The 25699-nt window shown below is 41.6% G+C and overlaps 1 protein-coding gene across 1 annotated transcript; it reads right to left on the reverse strand.

Moving 5' to 3' along the window:
* Window positions 1-4304: 4304 nt before the first annotated feature.
* Window positions 4305-18937, reverse strand: SERPINB2 (serpin family B member 2). The gene is made up of 8 exons (XM_021686405.1): window positions 18901-18937; window positions 14941-15117; window positions 11887-12003; window positions 10449-10577; window positions 9809-9926; window positions 6395-6537; window positions 5620-5784; window positions 4305-5283 (listed from the first exon to the last, which is right to left on the reverse strand). The coding sequence occupies exons 2-8, from the start codon at window positions 15106-15108 to the stop codon at window positions 4873-4875; spliced, it is 1251 nt and encodes a 416-aa protein (XP_021542080.1). The 5' UTR covers window positions 15109-15117; window positions 18901-18937; the 3' UTR covers window positions 4305-4872.
* Between the last annotated feature and the right edge of the window lie 6762 nt (window positions 18938-25699).

Below are 25699 nucleotides of genomic sequence, written 5' to 3' on the forward strand. Positions count from 1 at the left end.
TCGGCCCCACCCTCTGATTCACTTTTACAAGCCCATGCACTCTTCCTTTCATGTTTCTCTTGTCCAGGAGCTCAAATCAAAAGACAGAGATCAACAATTTTTTTTGCCTGAATGACTTAATTACCCACACTTTCCATGTCTGTCTACAGGTAGAAACCTGAGCTCTGACACATTCTAACAACTCACACTTTCCTCGCTTACTCTTCTGTAGTCTGCCAATCAGAAGCAATTCTAGTAGTTTTCCCCAGTAGTATTTCTTAAAAAAAAAAAAAAAAAAAAAAAAAAAAGCTCTAAATTAGTGGAATAATAATGGGCAGTAAAATAGAAAATATTATGGGTGAAATATTTGCTGTTAAATTGTTAAAGCCGCTCTTAAGGTGCCGTGTGCTAGAGGCATCCAACAAATGTTGGTGCTCTTCTCCCTTGATGGGTTGGTATGGAACCCAGGAAGCCACTCCATCCAGTCCCATGTCCATTCTCCCACCCCAGGAACAAGGGGTCTGGACCAATGTTTTAGACACAGTTGCTGAGTCAGATGCCAGTTCATCATTTTTAAATTTTCCTTTTATTTCTTCCTATGAATGTTCCCTCACTCCCCCAGCCTTCTTCAACAGGAAAAACCACAGTTATTGTTTTATTTTCTACAGCTGAGTACCTGTGCGTGGTGGGGTGGTGAGGGGCGTGGGGGGAGAGGGATGGAATTGAGAACATTCCAGAGAGATTGAGGGAGAGAAGGAGCCTCTCCACTTATAGCAGATTTGGAATGTTCTTCATGCATTTTGCATTTTTCTCTTTCATGGGGCACACTTGTCTTCTGGTAAACTGGCTCAGAGTTTAACATTTGAAGGTTAGTGCGGAACCCAGAGCAGAGTGTTTCTCTGGATTTCACTAGGGAATGTGACTTGTGTAAGAAATTCTATTGCTCCTGCCTGCCGTGTGCTGAGCAGATAGTAGTATCTACTGGTGCCTCCAGACTGTTATTAGCTGAAAGTATCACATGGAGGCTGTAGATAGAGGGACCGTTCATCTTGACCGGCAGTAGTTCACCAGAAAGTGACTTGGGCTACATCAATACACAGCACGGAGACGCTCCAGTTATTTATATTGCATTAAATGCATCAATGCAGAAACTGCCAAACCGGCCAAGAAATGGTTTCATCTTCTCTAAAGTCACAAACTAAGTTTTACCCATTGGTTTCCCCTGAACCTTCTCCAGATTCCTTTCCCACTTACCTCTTGATTAAAATTCTTATAGATACACTACCTATGTTGATAAAATCATGGTTGTGCATTATTTTGATGCCTGTTTGGGGGTGGGCAGGGAAAGAAAAAGAGGTATTAGTATCCTAAGTTAACAACATAATTTTATCAACACAGTTTTGATTGTTGTCATCATTTATGGCCTGCCCTATGTGTATGTGGCAATATGTACAGACATTACTAATAGGGCTATAGGGATAGGAACTGTATGAATGGGGAACAGGGGTGGGAGGGATAGTTTTTGCTCTGGCCTTTTTTATGATATTGATGTTTAGACCACACGAATTTATTAGGTATTCCAAAAATTTCCAAGACAGAGAGAACTCTAGATGCATCAATAATATTCTCATAGGAATTCAGAAGAAGAGTATAAATTGAGTGGGAAGAGACAACGAGCAGATAATGGTTGCCCTATTCCTATGGGTTGCTATAAGAGAATACCAGAGACTGGGTGGTTTAAACAACAAGCATTTTTTTCACAGTTCTAGAGGCTGGAAATCTGAGATCAGGGTGCCAGGCTGGTTGGGTTTTGGGTGAGGGCTCTCTTCGTGGTTCACGGTAGGCTACCTACTCTCTGTGTCCTCATATGGTGGAGAGAGGAAGCTCTGATTCCTTATCTCCTCCCCGGGGCACCAATTATATCATGAAGACTCCACCCTCATGACTTAATCTAACCCTAACCACTGCCCAAAGGCCCCATTTCCAAATACCATCACATTAGAAATGAGGGTTTTCCATAGCACATAGCCAGCTACCCCATCCCTCCCACCCCCCACCACTCCAGCAACCCTTAGTTTGTTTCCTGAGATTAAGAATTCCTCATATCAGTGAGGTCATATGATACATGTCTTTCTCTGATTGACTTATTTTGCTCAGCATGACACCCTCCAGTTCCATCCACATCGTTGCAAATGGAAGATTTCATTCCTTTTGATGGCTGCATAATATTCCATTGTGTGTGTGTGTGTGTGTGTATGTGTGTATGTGTATATATGTATATATATATATATATATACATATATATCCACATCTTCTTTATCTATTCATCTGTCGATGGACATCTTGGCTCTTTCCACAGTTTGGCTATTGTGGACATTGCTGCTATAAATATTGGGGTGCATGTACCCCTTCAGATCCCTACATTTGTATCTTTGGGGTAAATACCCAGTAGTGCTATGGTGAGCACTGTGAATTGTGCAAGACTGTTGAATCACAGATCTGTACCTCTGAAACAAATAATACATTATATGTTAAAAAAAAAAAAAAGAAGAAGAAGAAGATAGCAGGAAGGGAAGAATGAAGGGGGGGAAATCAGAGGGGGAGACGAACCATGAGAGACTATGGACGCTGAGAAACAAACTGAGGGTTCTAGAGGGGAGGGGGGTGGGGGATGGGTTAGCCTGGTGATGGGTATTGAGGAGGGCACGTTCTGCATGGAGCACTGGGTGCTATACGCAAACAATGAATCATGGAACACTACATCAAAAACTAATGATGTGTGGTGATTAACATAATAATAAAAAAAACTAAATAAATAAATAAAATGCTAAAAAAAAAAAAAGAAATGAGGGCTCTCACATACGTATGGGGCAGAAGGACACAAACATTCAGTCCACAGCAATGGCTGAGAGTTTCCCAGAACTGAAGCAAGATAAAAGTTTCCAGATGGAAAAAATCTGCTGATGAGCAAGACAAATTTTTCAGAACACTTCTAAAAAATAGTCTTAATGCAAGGAAATATCAAAAACATCATTAGGAACACAAAGAAAATTATGAAAACTACAAGGAGAAAGAATTATCCTGACATCAACTTTCCCATCAGCAATTTTTGGTGCTAGAAGACCATAAAATCATACCACTAAAGTCTTGAAGAGTGCTTTGAGCCTCGAATTCCATGCCCATCCTCTAACTCAATAATGAGAGTGAGAAATATGGATATCTAAAGACTCAATTGTTCCCAACACTGCTACTTATCAAATTGCTAAATTATTGAAGTTCATAGAAAAACGAATCTAAACATAAGAGAATGCAAGAAGAACACTTAATTTTCAAGAATGTCTGATGTAGAGGAAACAAACCACAATTCAAGCTTTACACACCTATTTTTTTGGTAATTTTCCAGGATTCTACATTTGACCAGCTGACAGTGAGACAGTTTTATTTCTGACAAAGATAATAAACACCAGCACTAGTACTTATTAAACTCTGTACATGCTCAGCATTCTTTGAATTGTTTATGATGTATGAATTCATTTAACCATCATGGCAACCTTATGAGAAAAGCATTACTTTTTCTAGACTGAAAACCGAAGCATAAAGAAGCACCCTTCCTGGCCCATGGTTAGACGACTCATAAGGACTAAAACTGAGCTGTAAGGGCTGACAATCAAGGGCCTGATATTACCTGCTTAGCCACCGTATTACAGTGGGTCATCTGTCCCTGCCTTCCGTCAAGGGGAGGCTGCTGCCTGGGAGACATTCTCAGAGTCCAGCCACACCCCTGCAGCCAGACTCTGCAGCCAGCTCGGACTCCCCAAACCAGACCCGCCTCAGTTCTCAGGACTTAAGTCATGTTCTGCTCTGTCTCTGACCCACTCAAAGCTTTCAGCACTATCTGAAGCAAACACCCCTGAAAGAAGACATTTGTGTTTCCCCTCTTACTCTTACACCCAGCCCATCTTCCCCTTTCTGAACCCTCAGCTCAATGACCTTGACCATGATTCTATGTCTGAACCACTGGACCTGGTGTTTATTCCTGACATCCTTGAGGTTTAGCCATGAGGATCCCCAAAGGACTTTGACTCAAGCTTTTCTGAATTGCTATGCCTTTTCCTGCTATGAGAAGGCAACTCTAAACCATTTTACACACAAACCCCTCCCACTCCCAACACTGGGGATCCCTGCAGGGGCAGATATCTTCTTATGTCCTTTATTCTGTTTTTTCTTGGTCCCCACAAAATGAGGCATGATGCCTGATCCCTGGGAATCAAAGTATGACAAGGCTTATGAGCTAATGACCCAATGGAATGACAACAAACAAATGGTTGTGTGGAAACACGTTTATTTTTTTTTATGTAGTTGTAATTTTATAAGTTATAGACACATCTATGTGATACATAATGCTAGAAATGCACATAACATATTTTCCTGTTGTTCAATGCTTTCTTTTAGGTATTTATTATAAGAGGGCATGGAAAGGACAACCACTCATCCCTCATTATACAAACAAGTAAATGCCCTTTTTTAGACAGAAAAATAACTGATCATCTGCTTCTATAACTACCAGCTATATAAAACTGACAGTGAACAATAATTAAGGCCATTCTATAAAATAATAAATAATACAGTAAAAGTAAATGCTATACAATAAATGGATAGTAAGGAAGACCTAACTGGAGCATCATTCCGCTTAGGAGACCAAATGATTAATAGGCTTGCAACGTTATGGTGGACAGCTGTCTAGTGATTTCTGTACTTATCATTAGTATGTAGTAGGAGTTGTTCAGAAAAAAGCAGAAATGTGTAGGAAAAGCCTCTAAATTTTTGGCACTTATTGCAATTCACGGAGGCTTACAGCTCATACTATGAAATCCTGTGCAGAAACAGAACTTGTCAATTTTCGGGTGAGATAAACCGGCCAAAAAAGAGGATGTTCTTGGTGATTTTGTGCACGATAAAGAAGAGGAAAGGATGGTCTGCCACAAACTGTGGACCTCCGTGGCCAGTCCTCCCCGACAGAACTGCCCCCGTGCCGGCAGCTGCTTCCGTGCCCTCCTCGTTCACATCCACGGTGGCTTGATGGAACACTTGGGACAGAAACAGGTCATTGGTGTCAGACATTCCTGAGAAGTTAGCCTGGCTCTGGCTGAAGGCTTCCTCCATGCCCATGCTCCTGAGGATGGATCTGAGTTCATAGCGCTCTTCTAATTTGAACTGGGGGAGGTACACCTCCACATCATCTTCAGCTAGCGTGTCTTCACTGGTCCACTTAATGAACTTGTCATAGGTTATTTCACTTTCCAACTACAAATCCAAAATTAAAAAAAAAAAAAAAAGCCCGTAAGTACTCAGAAAAGAAGGCAAATAACATATAAGTCTCATGTTAACAACCAATGACTGTAACTTTGCCACATTGTGGGTGATATAAAAATGTAATACACTGGTAAAATATTTCCAAGAACGTAGCACGTGTGACATATTTTCATGCTCTGCAAGTGTGAGACATGAACGTTTATTACCAACCAATTCACATGTTTCTGTGAGGAGCTACATACCATTTTCTAGACCTGTAGACATGTTTATCATGAAAGGTGAGTTTAGCTCCAGAGGTTTCAAACAATCCAAGCTGGAATGGCTTACCAACTCCAAGCCAGTGGACACATCACCAATTTCATCTGGAAGCAACAGGAACATGCTGACGCCTCCAGCGTATGGGAGTTCCAGAATCTGAGTCTTTAGGTCGCCTATGTACCCAATGTTCAGCTCTTTACGCAAGTACATCATCTGTACAGGTTTGCGCTGAGTCTAAAATTATTAAGAAGTAAAATATGAAAGTTGATACTAAGATGTCAGGAGATTTACAATTAGACATAAAAGAGAAATAGATTCTGCTCTAGTGTTGAAGAAATACGTTCTTAAAAATCAACAAAATAAATTATTTATACCTTACAGTTGCTCTTATTAGCTTTATCATGACTCCATCTATTATTAAGATGGACAACAATTATAATTTTAATAATACGAGAATATTTGTTCAGCACCTGCCATGGGCCAATAACTCTGTGAAATCTCACTGAATCCTTACAATAGCCACGTTTTACTGATTAAAAAATGAAATTCCCAGAAGATAAATAAGGTCATAGATGGTTACTAGTAGAACCTTAGTGGTAGAACCTACAACTGCATCCAGAATTATGTAATTACAAAGTCCATGGTCTTCACCATCACTCATATGGCCTCTCAGAAAATTACTGAGTGATACTCAGTAGCTTGAAGGAGTCAACCAACTGTCCAATGTCCATAATTTATGACTAACAAGTCGTGCAGGAACATGAGTGGTCTCTAATTTTTCTTTTTCTGTCTTGGCCAAGGTCCTAAAATACATGCTAGGAAAATCCATCTTGTTGTCTCATACCGCGTTCACACGGAAAGGATAAAGCCTATTTAATTTCTTCTCAAACGGAGTTTTCCACTTTCCTTTGAAGTAGACAGCATTCACCAGGACCATCTTGGTGTCCCCATCTACAGAACCTTCAGGTAACAAGTCTGGGATTTTGCCTACAGAAAACATGACATATGTTTAGGGTTTGTGACCAAGAACTGTGATGTTATTATGATTTGAATCTCAAGTCACCATCAAACTCAGCATCTACATTTGTCAGATTCTGCAGAGGTGATGATCTCAAGCTCGAGTTCTTCTCACAATTTATTTAAAGCATAAATAAAGCAGACCACCTTTCTCAGAAGGTTTGCAAAGTCCAAGAGAAAATGAAGAAGTAATGCATTTAAAATTTAGAATGACTATCAAACATGGAAAGATTTTCACCTCCTTTTGTGTTGTTTTCTCAAAGTTTTGCGCTCCTTCCAGATCTGATCCAGACAATATATGGGTCTGACCCACTGATTCATTCAAAAACTTTTTTTTTTAAGTTGTGCTAGACCTACAGTAGGAGAAAGGAAGAATTGCCCTGGAGGGGCTGAGAATATTGGAAGAGGTATTCAAAATCAGCAGTGAAACAATGTGTCAGAAATCCTGTAGCAGAATGCAAAGTACTGTGGCAGTGCAGAGAAAGAAGGGTCTCAGGAATTATAACATCCAAATGTGGTAGTTAACAAAAAAAATGGCTTAAGAAATAGCCCATTTACAGTTAATACCTGCTCTATAATTTTTCAACTGCTCAAATACATTATTTTTCTTAATCCTGACAACTATTCTATTGGGGTATCCCTAGTGTCATTTTACACCAAAAGATCCCCCACTGAGAAAGGTTAGCAGTCTCCTCAAGGTCACAAAGTGGTAAAATGGTCAGGATTCTGTGTCGACCTCCACCCCCTCCTTATCCTACTGACAGGCACAGGACTAATATAAAGGTCACTGTAATCTGACCAGCTTCCATATATCCATTCAATATATCCCCCAGGCAATTAAAACTCTTGGTTACTATTGAAAATTGCTATGGCTTTACTTAACTTTGTGATGTAAATGACAGAATTCATGTGATCATAATAAATAAAACAGACAATTCCCTCAAATTATTACAAAATTTGGTAAAGCAGTCAGCCCAAAGGACGACAAGGCATTTTGGCAACACAACTGCTTGATTCACGGCCACTGAAGACAATGCTTAGAGAGAAAACGAATTTGTGCTGTTCTCAGAAAAGCAGAACTTCTACATGTCTCTTGAATTCTTCAGTCAGTTTTTACTTTCACTTCTGTTAAACTTCACTTTCCCTGATTCCTCTGTGTCAGTGGCTTGTCAGTATTTTAGAACAGTAATTTCGAAATCGGTTATAGAAATGAAGAACAAAAGTAGAACAACTATTTTCAGAGAAACAAAAATATTTTATAAGTTCTACCGAACTTGGTTCGTGTGCTTTTTCCCAGTATGGGAGCTAAGAAAATAAGACACCAAACTATTCCTTGAAACAAGGTTCTAAACATTGGAGTTACATGAGCATTTACTTTTTGCCTACATTATCAAACAAACTCTTTAAACACCCAAATAAGGAATTCAGAATTAGACTAAGGATCAAAGAAGAGGAACCCCCAGTTTCACCACTAACTGGTAGTGGAATCTTGAACAAGTCGTTAACCCCTCAGGGACCACGAGTCCACAACCATAAAGGGGCAAATTTGGATAAATTATCTCCAAGGACCTTTCTGGTCCTAACAGCTCATAAATCTATGAAATACCAGGACAATTCACCTTCGTAATAATCTCTGTGTTTTTCTTCCTAGAAATCCATCTATATGTTGCTAGCCAGCAATTTACGACCTATAATTCTACCTGGAGATTTGGGAGAATGAAGGATTTTCATTATCAGCCAAAGACTGTGCTAATTTTTGTGGGGACCCAGGAGAAGGGTGACATATTGGCCCTATCCTCAAATAATTTTAGTCTATATGGGATGGCAAAGCAAACAAAATAAAATCAGTTCAGTCACAGTTGAAGGCTGTAGAAGGTGAACGTTAACAGGAGTCATGAAGCTAACAAAGCACCAAAGGGGTGGAGAAGAGACGAGTGGCTGGGAGATACCTCTAGGAAAGGCTAGGACTTTGGTTTGCCCCTTAAATTAAACTCTGACATTAAGGAATGCATAAGAAGCAATTATGGAGGTAGCAACCGAGAGCTCAGGGGCCAGCAGTCATCCAGCACGGTCTGTTGGATTATTAAGAATTCAAAAGTCAAAGCGAAGAGTAAGATCTTCTGCAGAGGCCAGCTGGAGGGCAGTGACACTCTTTCTGTGTGGGGACGTGGGGACATGGGGACAGCAGGACAAGTGTGTGAGGTCAGTCACCTCTGCAGTCTCATCCCCTCTCCTGTGCTCTACACTCAAGTCCAGCCAATCGGCACTCCTTGCCCCAGGGGGCCAAGCTCTCTCACCTCTGCATCTTGGCACATCTGTGCACTGTATCTAGAACTCTCTCCCCAGGCACCATGCCCTTAGCCCGCCCAGCTGCAGCCCATCCTCCTAATGATGATGTAAACACTTCTTATTTCAGGGAGACTCCTCCCATCCTGACACCAGAGGCAAGCGCCTTCCTCACGTGCTCCCATGCAGTGTCCTATATGTCCCCATAAAAGCACCTGTGACCACCTGACAGCCATCGCCAACTGAACTGAACGCCTCCCCTATACTGTAAGTTCTAGGGTGGCAGGGTCCGGTTCTGTTTCATTTACAGAACGTGTACGGTGCCTGGCACAAAATATACGGTGGATTAACCATTGTTCACTGAAGGACTGAATTCAATAACAGTGAATGGATGATTTAGTTAAGTATGAGTCCTGGTAAAAAACAAAAGCGAGGCAGGAGCCCATGAAAGATTTAGGGACATGAGCTGCAATAGTAGAAAGTGGTTTAGCAGGGACCAAAACACCCTCACAGCAGATAGGCTCGGAATGGTGAAAAACAGGTAAAATAAGTTTCTGATCCCTCCTTCTCTGTTGCCAGGGGTCTCACACCAGTTACTCAGTGGAGGGTCATGACTTTTTTCTTTGTTTTTGTCCACAGCGGATACAGAGCACAATTATTTCAATACTGGTATTTCCTACATTGGAAGACGGGTCTGCCTGCTTTCATATTTCCATCCTAAGGTAATACCCAAAATCAGATTATATAAGTACTGAACACATGTCTTCCTATAGTAGACCTATTTTTTCTCACTTAAAACATCACTCAGCTAAACGAGAATCAGGTTACATTAACCAAAATAATTGAGGTGAGGTGAATTTTAAGGGAGTTAGGGCCAAGTGCAGGAATGATTTTTTGAAAAAATAGATCAAATGTTCCTAACTGAAAAGAACAGGAAATATTGCTTTGGTTTTACCTTTGGTTTGAGTCTTGACCCAGGAATTAATCTTTTTTCTGGTTTCTTCAGCACATTCTAGGAAGTCGACAGCCTGGGGTTCAGTAGAGTAGTATTTCTTGGAGAGTTGCATATATTCCTTTAAAGCAAGAAACGGGCCAAAGGTGACACAGAATATATACTGAAAAAGACTTGGTGTAATTGTAAATCATGGGCTTCTTGTCAAGACTTGGGGTGGGGGTGTTAAGGGGCTGAGGTAGGGGAAGGGGTAGAGGGTGGCTATGGGGGGCTGGGAGGCTGAAAGAGGAAATAGTGTGGATTAAAAGTGCTCCATTGATCCCCTTGCCCACACTCATTTGCCCTCCTGCACTGTGCATTATAGACACTGAGTAGGGGGTGAAAGCTGGCTCGTGGGTAGCGTTTCTGGAAATCACTGTTTCCCCAGCTTTAGCAGTCACTCTGCACACGGGGCCTTTGCAGCCGTGAGAGGGAGCTCCCAACCACAGGATCATGTGCAACAGCAGCTGTGACCCAGGGCGTTTGGAGCCTCAGGGAGCTGGTGTGGAATTCTGACTCTCCTTGTGAGTCACAGACAGAAGCTTTGAAGGTGACCTCATTGCACACTGGGGGCCCTGCCATTTCAATTGCAGGTTTCACTTACTTCCTTGAATCTCGAAGACTTCTCCCCAAACAGCTTATTGACGCTCTCCAATAAATAGTCCCCTGTGGATGCATTGATCGCAGAGCTGAGAGAGCAGAAGGATGAATGGATTGCAGCTCCAGCTTGTGCCTTAAACAGAAAGGAGGGATCTCTTTATGTAACACAGGACCGCTAAACAACATACTTCGTAAGTAAATGTATTTTTTTCAATGCAACAATAAAATGCTGTATTAATGCACACGTAGAATTTTCTGACACTTTAGAGGAATCTCTGAGGAAATACTTTTGATATAGTGCATTAAACTCATAAGGTAATGTTTTACTTGTTTCAAATTTTGCTGTACCTACAGATTGTATTTAACCTTGAAGTAACCAATGTCCTAGAAGAAAGTGAGGCTTCTTTTGTAATTTCCTAAACTTCAAGGTCTCTAAGGGATTTTATTATATTAAAACGTTACCAAAGAAATATTCTAGAAAAAGTTAACATATGTCTGAAAGTGCCCATTAAAGGGTAGTCTGTATGGTGGGAAATCTGGGTTTTAGAAAGCCATGAAAAATGTAGGTGAATTCCAATCCTCAGCCTGGAGTTTGTAAGCATGATGACAGACACAGGGCTCGGTCACGCAACAGCCAGCAGCGGGTGAAGCCGAGGACAGAGCCCTGCAGATGGACTTCCAGGTGTCACAGGAGACCTGGCTGGATCGCCACCTTGATGGGGCCCTCTGTACCTCCTCCAGCCCATAATTCCCTGGGCAACGGGCAGATGGAGCTGCATTCTAAGAAGGAAGCTATGGGAGATCTCCCCCTACCTAACCCACGAGCGTATTATGGAAGCTGCTCATCAATAGGATTACATCTATGTCCAGATCCGATAAGTTAGCTGGAGAGCTGATGTTTAAGGAAATATTGAGAAAAGAGAGTAATTAGTACCTGAGATAGATAGATGATGAATAGATATGTACATACATACATACATACATGGACAGGTGATAAATAGATAAATAGAGGGGTTGAGAGGGATATCTAAGGGTCAGTGGTCTCTCATGAAGTCATTGGGCCTGACCTACCCCATTCCTCAATTGCTTGTCACTCTTTACCTTCTTCCACCTAGAAATCTGCATCCATGCATATGTATTCTAGGAGTTGCTACCACGATTTCAGAATAAATTATACATGCCCAACTAATGACAGAGTGGTATGATTAAATCTAGAAACAGTTTTTGACCTAAAAGTCCTGAAGTCTAGATTCTATTCTGGCCCTGCCCATATTTATCTGTGTGCCCATAGGATATTTATTTAAGGGCTCTGAGTCTTAGTTTTCCTTCTATGAATGAGGGAAGTTGTACTAGGTTCCTTCCCTGTCTACTATTGTGACTTTAAGACAAGAAGATTCTAGAAATAAAATGCAAAAGAAATGATGAGCCAATGAGTCAGATACCTGCAAAATAGCTTCAGGATAAGTGCCCTTCTGGATCTGCTGCATGAGTTCACAACCTGTGAGGTTCTCCAGGGTCACTGGGATCTTCTGGGCTCCAACTTTGTCAAACTGAAACACCTACATTTGGAATTAGAGAGAACATATTTATGAGTATGTTTTCCTGCTGGATTACTTCACCTTTAAACCAATGGCACTCAGGTACCTCTTAGCGGTCCTATCTACTTCCCTGTCTTTGTGTCTTGGAATCAAGCACAGATATTCTTTATACATAATATGTAAGTGTCTGCAACTGAAATTTCCCTCACAAGAAACAGCTTGAGCTATTTTATACTAATCCATATCCTGGCCATTTTGACAATAATTGGTTATTATGAGATGATTTATAACCTTTTCACTAAAGTATCTAAATTATCATCCAACCCATAAATGGCCTTGATAAAAAAATGCCAGTATTTTGAAGAAAGTAATAAGGTTAATTCACGACCTTGTATGTCTCTGTCTTTTCAACGGCCTTATCTATTATCCACTTTTAATCTGTCAAAAACTATAAGCCCAAGTTAGTTTAAGCATAAACACGGTTACTCACTATTAACAGGGATCCCATAAAATATTGGCATACGCTGCATTACACATAGAAACCAACATCCATGTGGGAGACAGGGGACCGGGTTCAGATGATGTAAGTGGCAGATCCAGAAAACACAGTGAACCTGGCAGGTGAAGGCTGGTCCTGTGAAGCTGCCTCAGGATCCTTCCCAGCATGACAGCTTTCTAGCCTGGCCTCTCCGGTCTCAGCACCCCCAGGCTGGCCCTGCACCCAGGCCTCCCCCCAACCTCCCACATCCTTTGGGTCCCGTTGGGCTCGCGTCACATCCTTGTGAGGCCCGTGGTGAGGAGGAACTTATCTGGTCAATGGATTGATAGTGGGGACTCTGCTGACAAAGGAAACGCAAGCTTGTCCAGCCAGGTCGTGAGCTTCTGGGTTGGCAGGACTGGTGTTAGGGGCTACGGGATCTTTCTCTGCTCTTCCGATTATATGTCATAAGTCCCATCTGACACTCTGAAAAGAAGTGGCCCTACTCTGCCCTCACAGAAGGGAGGAATATTTCTTGAAACAGTTTTTCTGGTTTTTGTCCCTTCTAAGGAAGTTGATCCTTAAAAATCAAGAGTCTCCTGGCTAGCCCTAAAGACTTGCTGAATCGCTGCAAAAGCCCCCACAGAAATGGGGGAGGGGAGGGGACCCTGGGCCATGCCGAGGCCACGGGGTAAATAGAGGCAGGCACACTGCCCAGCCAGGCAGCGGAGCCCCAGCAGGCCTGGGGCTTCATCCTGAACATAAGAGCCTTCCATGTCTTCCTTCCTTCCCACTACAACACCGTGAATTTACCAGTCACACCAAGTCCCAGCCATGGGGCCTCTTCCCAGCCCCGCTTCCTCGTCTGTAAAATGAGTATGGGAATCATAGCCTCTAGCTCATAGCATCGTGCAGCATGTGGGCAAATTCATAGAACGCTCTGGGGCACCTGGCTAAGGTGCCAAGGAGCACCAGCTGCTGGAACAGATACAGCTCCCAGACGCTCTGCGGGTTAACTCCAATCTTCACACCTGTCCTCCAGGCTGGGCAGTTTTCATTCCCATTGTATAGATGAGAAAGCTGAGGCTCAGAGAGTTCTGGCGCCTTCCCTCACAGAGCTAGTAAAGAGTGGTGAAGCCACCACTCCACACAGCGTGGCCTGTCCCCAAAGTCTGCCCTTCTTCCTCCAAGCCAAAGAGCCCCTCTTCTTCTTTTTAGTAGGTAATTAACCACCTTTTCCTTCGAATTGTAAAATCAGTACATGCAGCAGAGTTACAGGAAAACAATATAACATCTTTGCATAGACCCACATGCTTGAAGCACTTTCTAGATACAGAAAAGCTGTCTGTGCCCAGAGTGACCAGTACGTTCATTCGCCTCTGGTGTCAAAAATCTATTTTTTTTTTATTTTAACAACCTAGAGTACTTCATTTCTCATTCTCCCTCACAATATGTTGCTTCTGCTCCCTTTACAGTTAAAAAATTAAGACCCTGATGTTTTCTGAAGCTTGCCATGCAGTTCAAGTTTCCCCTTGCCCAAGGGGAAGAGAGGAAAGGGGAAGGAGAATTGCCAAACAGTGCTGGTATCAGGGTTGAGCAACTGAGTTTTGTTGTAAGCCTGGATGTTTAAACTGCCACACACACAGGTAGGGATGCCTTTTACCTCCTGACCTCGTGCACTGAGATTGGCTAATCCTCCCTGTGAACCACCTCAAACCTGGCCCATGGTAAATGGGTCACCGTGTACCATCAAAGGACATCTGTAGGCTCAGGCGCGGTTCTCCTGGGAAACCCCAAAGTGGCCGGAGGCATTTTGGTGTGACTGAGAGCACAGTGCATGCTTGTGAGAAAGCAGGGCCTGTAGCTCAAGCATACAATGTCAACATTTGTGGCTCTGTGAATCTGAAAGAATCTTAATTATATGATGACCCTATCCAGCTCACTGACCTAGGACAAAACAGGAGCAGGTGCTTTTTAAATGCGTTGAATTCATCCCACTGGAGCCCTGTGGTATATGGTGGATTTCCAAGGCCCCAGGCTCAGTGAAAGAGTCCCCTGACTGACCTTGTGTCCCTTCACCAAGGACTGAAGCCAGGGGCCTTGACAGAAAGACCTCACAATGCTCCCGCACACCCTGTCCACCCTGATTTTGAAAACTGGCCATCAGGCCAGACGCCATTTTGTTGACGTGAACTCACGGGGGTGATAATACGGCTGAGGCCCTCTGAAGTCACACCGCTCTCCTCACATCTCCAGCAGTGTGGTGACCTCAGCTGTTCATGACACTCTCCGCTGTCTACAGTTGAGAGTTTTCATGGTTTAGTTGTTTTATAGATTTGAATCTGGGGAACTTGTGTGGTAATGGCATGTGACAACTATTGACCTTGGTAAAGTCAAGCTACCTGAAGCATAAAATTGTGATTCTATAAATCCATTCAGGAGGGACCCAGTCCTAGTTTGGAGTTTTAACAGACACTCACCTTGGCCATTTGATGTGCAGTGTGGCCCCCAGCACCCAGGTAGACCATGGCCATGGTGGACGAGATGCTCCACGGAGAGAAGAAGAGATTTGGGGTGGCACTAGTATTTGCCAGATGCTTGAAAAAATTGAGGGCAAAGATTGTGTTGGCCACATAAAGGTCATCCATTGTTTCAATCTGGAAGGAAAGTGAGGAAGAAAGAAAAACAGCTCTGAAAGATGACTCAACATTTTGGGTGATGTCGGCTGAGTAGTACATGGTATACTCTGCACAGGGATTCCCTCTCTGTTCTTCCTTCATGGAACAACATGAACTAGAGCCCAGATGGCATCATGGTCATGTGACCTGTGCAGCCTCACAGGGCTCCAGGTTTCGAGTGATGCTCTGCTGTCACCAACTTAAAATTCTTAATAATTTTGAACAAGGGGCCCTGCATTTTCCTTTTGTACTAGATCCTGTAGCTGATCTTGAGATGCAACAAACAGTTAAATGATGAGTAGGGATGCTCCATATAATAATCATAATAACAGCAATGACAATGAATAGCATTTATTAGATTCTTACTGTATAACAGATGCTGTTCTAAACATCCTACCAGCCATTTAATTCTTGCCAAAACCCTATGAGAAAGGCATTGTTATTCGTGTTTTATGAAGGAAGAAACTACAGCACAGAGGATCAAGAAAGTGACCAGTGTCACCCAACTATAAGGCATGGAAGCCAGGTGGGTGGCCTCCAGGGTCATGTTTTCAACCTCTGGGCTGCATCTGCAAATATCCAGCACACACATGGGCAAATACAAGCATATTCAAACACATTCTTTTTGGCCCCAGTTGAGATTGTCCATCTTCTTTCAGATTCCCTATTTCTAGAAGTGGCTTAGATTCATCATTTGAGGGTTAGTATTTTCACCCAGCTCCTACCTCCTTTACCCCCTCTCCCCCTACACACACACCTACATCCACAGCCTGCAATAAAACAGCTTTCCACGCTAAGGAGTTCAGTACAGGGGTGGGGGGAGGGGCGCATGGCAGGTGCTGGAACGGCCACCTGCTTCTCCTGTCCCACCACCCCCCAGCAGGGAAATCCATTTCAGGTAGCACTGTGTGCAATGAACACGAAACAGACACACACACACACACACACCCTGTTACCACCTGAAGATAAAGGACAGACACAACTTCCATGACCCAAGCCTCCGAGTGAAGTGGAAAGCATGGACACACCCGAGGTATGTGCGGGTATCTGTTGGTACTGGCCAGTAATCATTTTTCTGGCTGTGTGTTATGCTTTCGGGGTGGCTTAAAACACACCCTATAATTACCAAAATACATAAATATACCAAATGACGCTGATGCTCATCCCACAGGAACCTTTGTGACAGTGGCTTCCCAGAGCAGAGGAGGGGCGGAGGGAGGCCCCGAGGTGAGGGACGTCCTCATCGGTAGGCTTGGCTCGCTCAGCAGGCTTCCAGCAAGGGCCAGCGCTCCCTTCCCTCCCCAATCTAGGGCAGTCTTAGGGGAACACTTGGTTCATGAACACTTCTTTTAAGAAAATCATTGCAATTTGTATCAAAATGTCTCATTTGAAATACCACCCAATTGTATTTTATTGAGACAAAACTGTAAATTAAGCAAAATTTGTCCCTGAAACCACCTCTTCTCATTCAGTCCTCACAGGATCTAAAGCAGTAGATACTGTTATCTTCATTTTATAGGTTACCTCCTGACACTCAGAGAGGTTAAGTAACTTGCAGAAGGTCACAGAGCTTCTATGCAGTGGTGCAGGGATTCGAGCCTAGGTCTGCTTCAGGAACCCACTCGATCCACACTGCCTCACACTCCCTCTCCTGCTGGTGGTGAACTTCACTATTATGTGTAAGAGTTTAGGCAGTTTACTAGCTTGAGAAATGCTAGATAGAGGAAATAAAAATAGGAAGGTAGCAAGTCTGTAATGCTCCTAGAAGGTGTATTAAGTAGGAAAACAAACAAATAAACCCCGCTAGTGGTTTTTTTTTTTTTTCTTGCTTCATCACTGAGAGTAGGTTAACTTGGGTGGCTCACACATTTGTTTCCCCTTCCTTCTACCGATTTAAAATTGTCTTGAAACTAATTAGTCTTACTGGGCAGATCATTTTTGTAAATTACCTCAGTAACATTTTGGAAACAAACTGAGAATCAGTATCATAAATAAAACATATCTCTATCCTCATGTGAAGAAAATGACGGCTCAGAACCAGAAAAGTAACTGCAGGCTTCTCCTAGACCGAATCCTTTAGTAGTATCCTGCATATCAGTCACTCTGACTCTAACAAAATGTAAGTGTTAAAATAAACTATCAGAGAGGCTTTTGATAGATTTCTGGTGACTTTATAAAGGAAAAAAGTACATAAGGACAGAATTAAATTGTCCCAGATGTGTTTACTTCTTTTAAAAATAGTCTACTTTTTATTCTTTAAATACAGTGAAATAACTGTATTCAACATAAAATAATATCTCATGTCTATATTGCAGTTACCAAATTCCTTCAGCAGCACTGTTTTTGTTTAATTTGTGTTATTTCCTGCCCAGGAAAACCTAGTAATTTCCTGTTACAAAAAATATGGAGATGTAGATTGCACAGCTAGTTAGCTTCAGAGCCTAGACTGAATCTCAGCTTTCTGATTCCAAGTCTGGTGATTTTCACATGAGGTCTGAGAAGTTTGCAGTCTTAGAAATCTATGAAGGCACACATATGGCAAGTTTCCTCTCAGACAACTCCACGCCTTACCTTTAGGTGGGAATCTGCCTGAGACAATGTACAACTGAAGTCACAGAATGATGTCAAATAGCATCATCGCCCAAAACAGGTGATACCTGTTGTGAGTTTCTTACCACTAAAATTTTTAAAAATTGTTTCATTAACTTCCAAATATCATGCTACTAATTAAGGCTTAATATTATCACGAGGAAGAATAAATGGAGAGCATACGTGGGGCTGGGCTCCAAGATATCTGTGTCACTTCCTGCCCCACAAGTTAACAAACGTGCCCCAAAACTCAGCACATGTCATCAGGAAGCTGGGAGGTGCCCCCAGGGGCCACTACAGCCCTCTTCTTGTTGGCGCTAGATGCTAGATTTGAGTCTGTTGTGGCATTTAAAACAATTTTTTTGTGTGTGACAACAGAGTGCAAGTATTTAGAAATTGACCACAAAAATCAATGAAAACAAAGAGAAAATAGTACCTTCAAGGAAACGTCCCATCCAAACTTAGCACATTCTCCCCCAACAAAATTAAAAGCAGTTCCTGTTATTTGATGATTTTCATAATGAATGAGTGTCTGTTTATGGGTATTAAATGATTTATTAAACCTGAAGTAAATCTGAAGTAATTTCAGTCAATCCAACAACTAGTTTGGCAAATTTTTCTCTTCCACTAAATTGACTAATTATTGAACTAAATTCAATAAACATAAGGTGGGGTTGAACAGACCCAACTCAGATTGCTGCTGAATTTCTGTAATCTCTGATAGCTTTAGATACTTTCATCTTTCTTATTTTTATTATATTTATATACAACTTATAGATTACTTTCATTGCTTAAATTACTGTCTGTTAATTGATCTAGCCATTTCCATCCAATTCAGTGTCAAAGCCCTAGTTAGTAAAGAATATACATATTCTAACCTGTTCGATAAAATCAACATCTCAACTTGATTGGTCGCTTTAGTTTAGCTAATGTTACACGGGCATCTGCTGGCTTCTGAGATTCAAGATTAAGCCTTACTACAAATTTAATTCAAATCTTGACCTAAAGTATTTTCACTTAAAAGAAATCTAAACAAGAAAACACCTTGACATTTTTACTCATCTTCTAAAGACATCCCACACCTTAATTTTCATTATCAATAATCCCGGTACAAAGAAAGAGGAGGAAAAACATGAAAGCCTGTTTCCATGGCCACAGAAATCACTGAAATACCTGGTTATTCCCGGAGGCGCTGCTGACAAGAAACCTTCCTCAGAGAACTATCTTAGTGCATGCAGGAAGAAGACTGGTTTTATAAAGCTCTGCCCCTCCCACAGAGAATTTTTTTTCTCGCTCTCTTTCTAATCTGTATCCTTTGAGTGATTCAACATTTTACTCAGAAAGACATCACTGTTATAAAAATGCTTGTTTGCTAAGGCACCATTTAAGAAATTTGTTCAGAGGATGACGTCATTCAGAAACTTAAGAATTTGGCAATACCTATACATGCCTGTTAAAATTAGCTGAAGTTTATCAGCCCGTTTCAAGTGTCCCCCTCTATACCTATGTCCAAGGACAGTGCCGAATTCTACAATAACCTTTCTATCATTGCATGGGGATGGCTTGTGGGTTGCAATATTTAAAGACAGCAGAGAGGAAGAGAACCACTATTTTTCTTTCTTGGAGATTCTCTGTTTTAAACTGTTTTAGATTTCTCAAAGTAGAATTTCCTAAATAATTCTGGGTTCCACCCAAATCTCCTGCCACCAGCCACACCCAAATAACTTTCTATTTGCCAGTTTCCAACACAGATCTTATCTTTTATTATACAGAGAAAATCCACTGTGTACTTGCAATTGACTTTTAACTCTAGGATCATGATGTTGAAAACTTGATTGAAAAAAATCACTAGGTGGGGGCACCTGGGTGGCTCAGTCGGTTAAGCATCCCACTCTTGATTTCCGCTCAGGTGGTGATCTCAGGGTCATGAGATTGAGCCCTGAGGCGTCAGGCTCCATGCTGAGCAGAGTCTGCTTAAGATTCTCTCTCTCTCCCTCCCTCTCCATCTGCCCCTCCCCATCCCTGTCACAAATGCCCATGCTCAATCTCTTAAAAAAAAAAAAAAAAGCAAAGTTTAGGGGAAAAAAAGCCACTAGGTGTTTCAACACAGCCAAAGGAATTAGAGGACAAAAACAGATAAAAAATAGGCATGATGAAAGATAATTTGAGTCTAAACATGGTTGTATTGTTAGAGCTAATTGAAAAATGCAGCACATTGTAAAGGTGGCTTCTCTTCTATTTGCTTTACTTTTATGTGTAGGAAATCCTCAAAGGCAAGGGATGGTTAGAAGTACAATCACCATATTTATTCTTGGCTGCTGGGGTGAGCTCCGTGTCTGTGCTTAGAGAGCTGGGTTAACAACCTGAGTGTCAGTGAGACAAAGTCTGTGGGTTTGAGCCCTCTGTAAGCTTCTTAGTTTGCCCGTGGTTCACAGACCTAGATCTACCCTTACCTCATCTTACTTATGTGAGTCTCCCATCCAAAGGAGTGGGGGTGACTTAGCCCAAACCCCTCGTTATTATCAGAGGGACAATGGGATCCGTGTGTTCTTCAGAATCTGTGTCAGGCAGCCAAAACCCAAGTTATTTGATTTTTTTAATTGCTGGAAGATCTCAGGGCACATCAAGAAAAAGCTGGAATTCCACCCTCAACAATAATCTTTCAACTCCTAAGCTCCTCCATGACACCAAAGGAAACTCATAGGCAGCCATTGACCCTTTTACAAGTTTTAACATCCCCTGGTGCTCAGCCAGATCTCTGCCTCAGTGAGTGATCAGTAGATGCCATTGCTGGTCCAGGTGTCCCTCCCCTTCTTCTCAACAGGAATGCCATCCTCCCTTCTCCCCACTGACCCAAATCTCTGAGGTTCTGCTGATACCCCACAGCTTCCCTGACATCCAGTCTGACTTTCACAATCCTCAGAGAACTCATGCTACACAGAACTGCACCTCTTAGAGCTACAATACAAAAATGTGTTCTTAATTCACTAATCATGTGTATTCTAGATATTTCATTTGAGTGGGCTTCCATTCCTAAATAGATTCTACACTCAATGCCCCTTCAGCAGCAAGAACAGTGCTGAGCATCAAGTTGGTACTTACAAAATATCTTTTGACTGAGCAAAATGCTAAAATTTTCTCAAAAGGCTCTTTAGTATGGTGAGCACAGATATGGATTCTGAGAGACTCAGAAAGTTCTAACTGGGCGCCTGGGTGGCTCAGTTGGTTAAGCGACTGCCTTCGGCTCTGGTCATGATCCTGGAGTCCCAGGATCAAGTCCCACATGGGGCTCCTTGCTCAGCAGGGAGCCTGCTTCTCCCTCTGACCCTCCCCCCTCTCATGTGCTCTCTGTCTCTCTCATTCTCTCTGTCTCAAATAAATAAATAAAATCTTTAAAAAAAAAAAAAGAAAAGAAAGTTCTAACTTGAATTTTCTTTCTACCACTTACTAGTTATATAATCTTGCACAAATTTCTTCCTCAACCTCTCTGAGCTTAAGTTTCTTAATGATGCTGGCACTATTCCCTGCCTCTGCAAAAGCAATCCAGTTTTTGCTATATTTCTCCCTGATTTTGTTCAGGTATCAAGAGATTCCTTGTCTTGTGGAAGGAGGGCCTCATTGTTGGTCCAGGGCGTAGCTATATAACCCCATCCTGGTCAGTGAGGTTTGGGAGAATTCTGTTGGGGAATGTCTGGGGAAATTTTTTCTTCCTGATAAGAGGGAGACATAAAACAAGAACCTCCCTGTCCTACGCCATCCCCTTCTACCCAATTTTGAGCCTGGCTGTTTGAGGATGTGATGTCAAGAGATGCTCTCATACATCAACCATAGAGGAAGGCCAAGAGCTTTGCCGAGATGCAAACCAAGAGCCCTGACTTCAGAGCACTCCCAAGTCAATGCTGGAAACTACCTACCTCTAGTTTTTGTTCTTATTGTTATTGTTACCTGAGATGATACATAATAAGTCTATGTTATTTAAGCATTCCTGAATGATACAGGCTTTTGTGAAGAGCAGATGAGATCATGTCTGCCAAGTGCTTAGCATATCATCTTTTATATAGTAAGTGTTCCACAGGGTTAGCGAGCATAACGGGGTGATTGTGGGTGGCCAGATTTGGAACTTGCCTTAGGGCCTAGAGAAATTTTATGAGCTCAGTATAAAAAGAGAAGATGGTCATGCATCAAACTATTGGAGGAAGCGTAAAAGACAATACATGATGAGAAGCCCCTATGAATGGCACCAATGGAAGGCAGTGTCACAGAAAAGAGGGGAAGGATTGATACATGTGTGTTAGGGGCCTCCAGGAGAGAATAAAGACAAATGAAAAATTTGAAGATTGAAAGGGGAAAGCACTAAAATTACAGGCGTGGGAAGCCAAGACTGTTGAGTGGCTGCCTGAGATCCTTCAGATCCTATGTAAACTCCAGAGAAGGGAAGCTGCTTGTAAAAACTGTAAAGGGGAAGAAAAATCTGAAAAATGTAGAGGAAGAATGCAGCTGGTGGCAGTTATATGCCAGACAACTGCAAGAGCCCAATCAGTATGTCAATCAGAAGAGCAGAGCTACCACGTAGTGAGTCTTACCACTGTAAGATAAATAACATTAAGTCTAGAACTAAAAGTATAATAACGGAAATAAAAAACTGATGGATGAAACTGTACTTGCAACAGCTGTAGGTCAGGTCACTTCGGCAGAAGCTGAGAATAAAGAACTGGCAAGTCTCTCACCAGCTCATTTTCTTATCTTCTAGGAAAATGGGTGAGACAATCGTAAGTGGTAAAGAGTGGTAAAAAAATAAATAAATAAACCAATCATAAGTGATAAGAAAAATTATAGTACCACTTACCATAAGTGGTAAGAAACATTATATATGTATAATGTTGTATATGCAATATGACCTCAAACATATAAGTAAAATATGTGCAGAAATATGACTTGGAGGAAATGTGTCAAAATGTGAACAGTGATTGTAGTAACTTCATAGATGTTTGTCAACTTTTTTTTATTTAAAAAAAATTCCCCACATTTTCCACAATAGGCATGCATTACTTTTAAAGAACCAGCAATACATGATCGAAGTATCTATATTGAGGTGTTTATTTTCTTTCCAGTAGCCCTACAATGAAACATGTCTAAAAGAGAAAGAAAGACAAAAATAAGAAAACTTTATGAATAAAATTCTAATATTCTGATTGAGATATTATATGCACTGTGTTTTTTCTCTGAAGCACCTGTCCAACTGTGAATGAGCAGCCTGCGCATTAACCGCTGAGTGTTTGTCTCCCATGAGCTCCATAAACCACGATCATCTTCCCCAGAGACAGAGATAGGCACTTGGCTCAAATTACGGTGCTCACTAAGTGTTTGCTGAATGACTTGTTCATGCTCAGCACATTGCAATGTTATTCTTTTCTCTTCTCCACTTTGAATGAACAACCACTGGTACTTCCATAATGACCCTCCCTGTAGGATTTGCTGGGTAGATGGGAAATACACACATGTATCACCCCCTCACCGCAATAACGTCACCACTGAAATTATCCAAAGTGCGATACAATTGTAGGTCAAAAAGGAAGTCCCATTTTGATGTAAAATGCCATCTCATAATCTTATTTTACTAATGACTTTCCATTAAATATATTGAAACATCGTTCTTATAACAAAGATCATTCATATTAGTTAGATTTAGTATTATGGTAGTGTGGTTCTCCCTAGAAATTTAAGTAGCTGTCGCTGTGAGCAGGAGTCAACGGATATGAAGGTGGCCACCTCTGTGGTGTGAATTTGGAGTCCCCTTGGCTAAGACGTCATGTGGTAACTTCTTGAAATATCTTTATCAGAGAATAAACATCTCCTTCTATAATTAGCAATAAAAATCATCATGTTAATGGCTCTAGGAGAAATAATACATGTTTCTAATTCCTACGGAAAGGGTTTTGACAGAGTGGAGAGAGGTGGTCAGGGAAAGAGTTTTGGAGTGTGTGAAGAGGATAAGCAAAAGAACGAAAAGGCTTTGGATGACAGTGAGCCCAGGCCACAGAAAGAGACAATACCAGATTCCAGGGCAAAAGAAAGCAAACCTTGCCTATTTTAAGATATTGACCTGGGACAGCCAGGAGTATGAGAAAGTTTGCACCTGAAACAAGCTCTGTGAGGGAGTGTAACATTTCAGTCAGAGTATTTATCTTGTTGCCAAGTGAAAACCCCAACATAGATGCCATGGTTGGCAGGCTGTGGGAACAAGTATCCAGTGTTCTGTGATTCAGCTACATGAGAAAACCAATAACCTTCCTAAAACCTGTCATGCCAAAAGCATGCAAAGAGAGATCACATTTGCCGAGTAGCCTCAGAATGCATCATGAATCATGAATTCACTCATCCTATACACCCAATGAAACTCTGCTTAGAGTGATGCCTTTCCTTCAAGGGTCTAATGATACAACACTGGATTCACATAACCACAATTGCATGCACCGTTTGGCTCTCTGTTATCTTTGTGGATTATTTTTGGAAGTGGATTATTTATATTACTTAACAAACAAGTGTAAATTTAGTCTCTCTTTTATCTAGCATGTTCCTAGTACATCTAGGCCAATCCCTAATAAAAGTAACACATTTCGATAACTTTCATCAAACATACTTAGAAGGTAAAAAAAATAAATAAGTAAGACATAATCATAGAATGTATTCCAATCCAGATGTCAATTACTTTTGTTTTATCCTCTTTATGAATTCCTGCATCTTTTTTTCATTAAGAGTAGATAAAAGACCAGAGACCAGTTGACACTTACTACTAAAATACATTAATGATTCACATGCAGATTTCAGATTTGGTCCCATCCAAAATGACTAGGGGAATCCCTGATTTCTAGGAAGTAACTGTCAAAAGAAAAGAGGATGAACTGGGGGACAGTGATGCATCTTATCACAGGGTGGGACCAGAGCACCTACATCAACTCCAAGTTAAGACAGCCTTATTTAGACTTGTGTCAAAGTGAGAAGGATGGGGAAATGATTGCTCAGTTCTCCCTCTGTTATTCAGTCATCACTCACGGACCGCGTGGGCAGGAATATGGGAATGCAAATGGGATGAGTGGGTGACAGAAAGCAGACAACAAAGACAAGGCTCCTGCAACTCTGTCTCCAGACTTGACCTCTCCCTGGATCCTGAGATGGCCAAATGCAGCCTCTTAGCGGACACCCACCCTCGACCGCCTGTGGCCCGTCATTTTCCATCTGTTTCTCTTTATCTGCTTCCCATTTGTCTACCAGTCATCCAAACCAAAACTGAAGCAACATCCTCGATTCTTTTCTTTATATCCACTTTCACATCTATCATTTCACAAGTCCCACTAGTTTTAGTTTTGAAATACTTTTTGAGTTGATGCGCTCCTCTTTTTTTCTCTAAAACTATTGTTCTTTGGTCTCCATCATCTTTGGACTGATCTCCCTGTCTCTAGTGTCTTGTCCCTTCAGCCATAAGCCTGATGTATTTACAATGTGGTCTGACCTAGCTATGTCTCTTCTCAAAATTTCTCAATGAGCCCCCTGTAAATATAAAAGTCTGAATTGGATTCACATGGGCCCAAGACCATCTGTGATCTGGCCCCTGCCTTCTCCAATAACACTAATTTAAATATTGTAAAATAAGTCTTTAATATCTGGCACATAACAGGTGCTCAAATTTGTTAGCATTAGTGATCAGCTCTACTACTGTACTTGGAAAACTGTACTAAGTTCTATTTTTACACATTTGTTTCCTGGTAAAGCTCTTGAGAACAGAAGCTGTATATCTCAGTTTTTATACCCACAACTTTTGGTATAATGTGTGCTCCCTGGGGATGCCTCCTTAATGTTTTGGAACTAAACTGGAAAAAAACTTTTGTATCCTAATTTTGATACTCCCAGAACTACTGAGATAGACTCCAAGTGTGGCCTTCCTCCTCTTCCTCCTTTGCTATGAAGATAGAAA

This window comes from Neomonachus schauinslandi, chromosome 14, assembly GCF_002201575.2.
Source record: "Neomonachus schauinslandi chromosome 14, ASM220157v2, whole genome shotgun sequence".
NCBI lineage: Eukaryota > Metazoa > Chordata > Mammalia > Carnivora > Phocidae > Neomonachus > Neomonachus schauinslandi.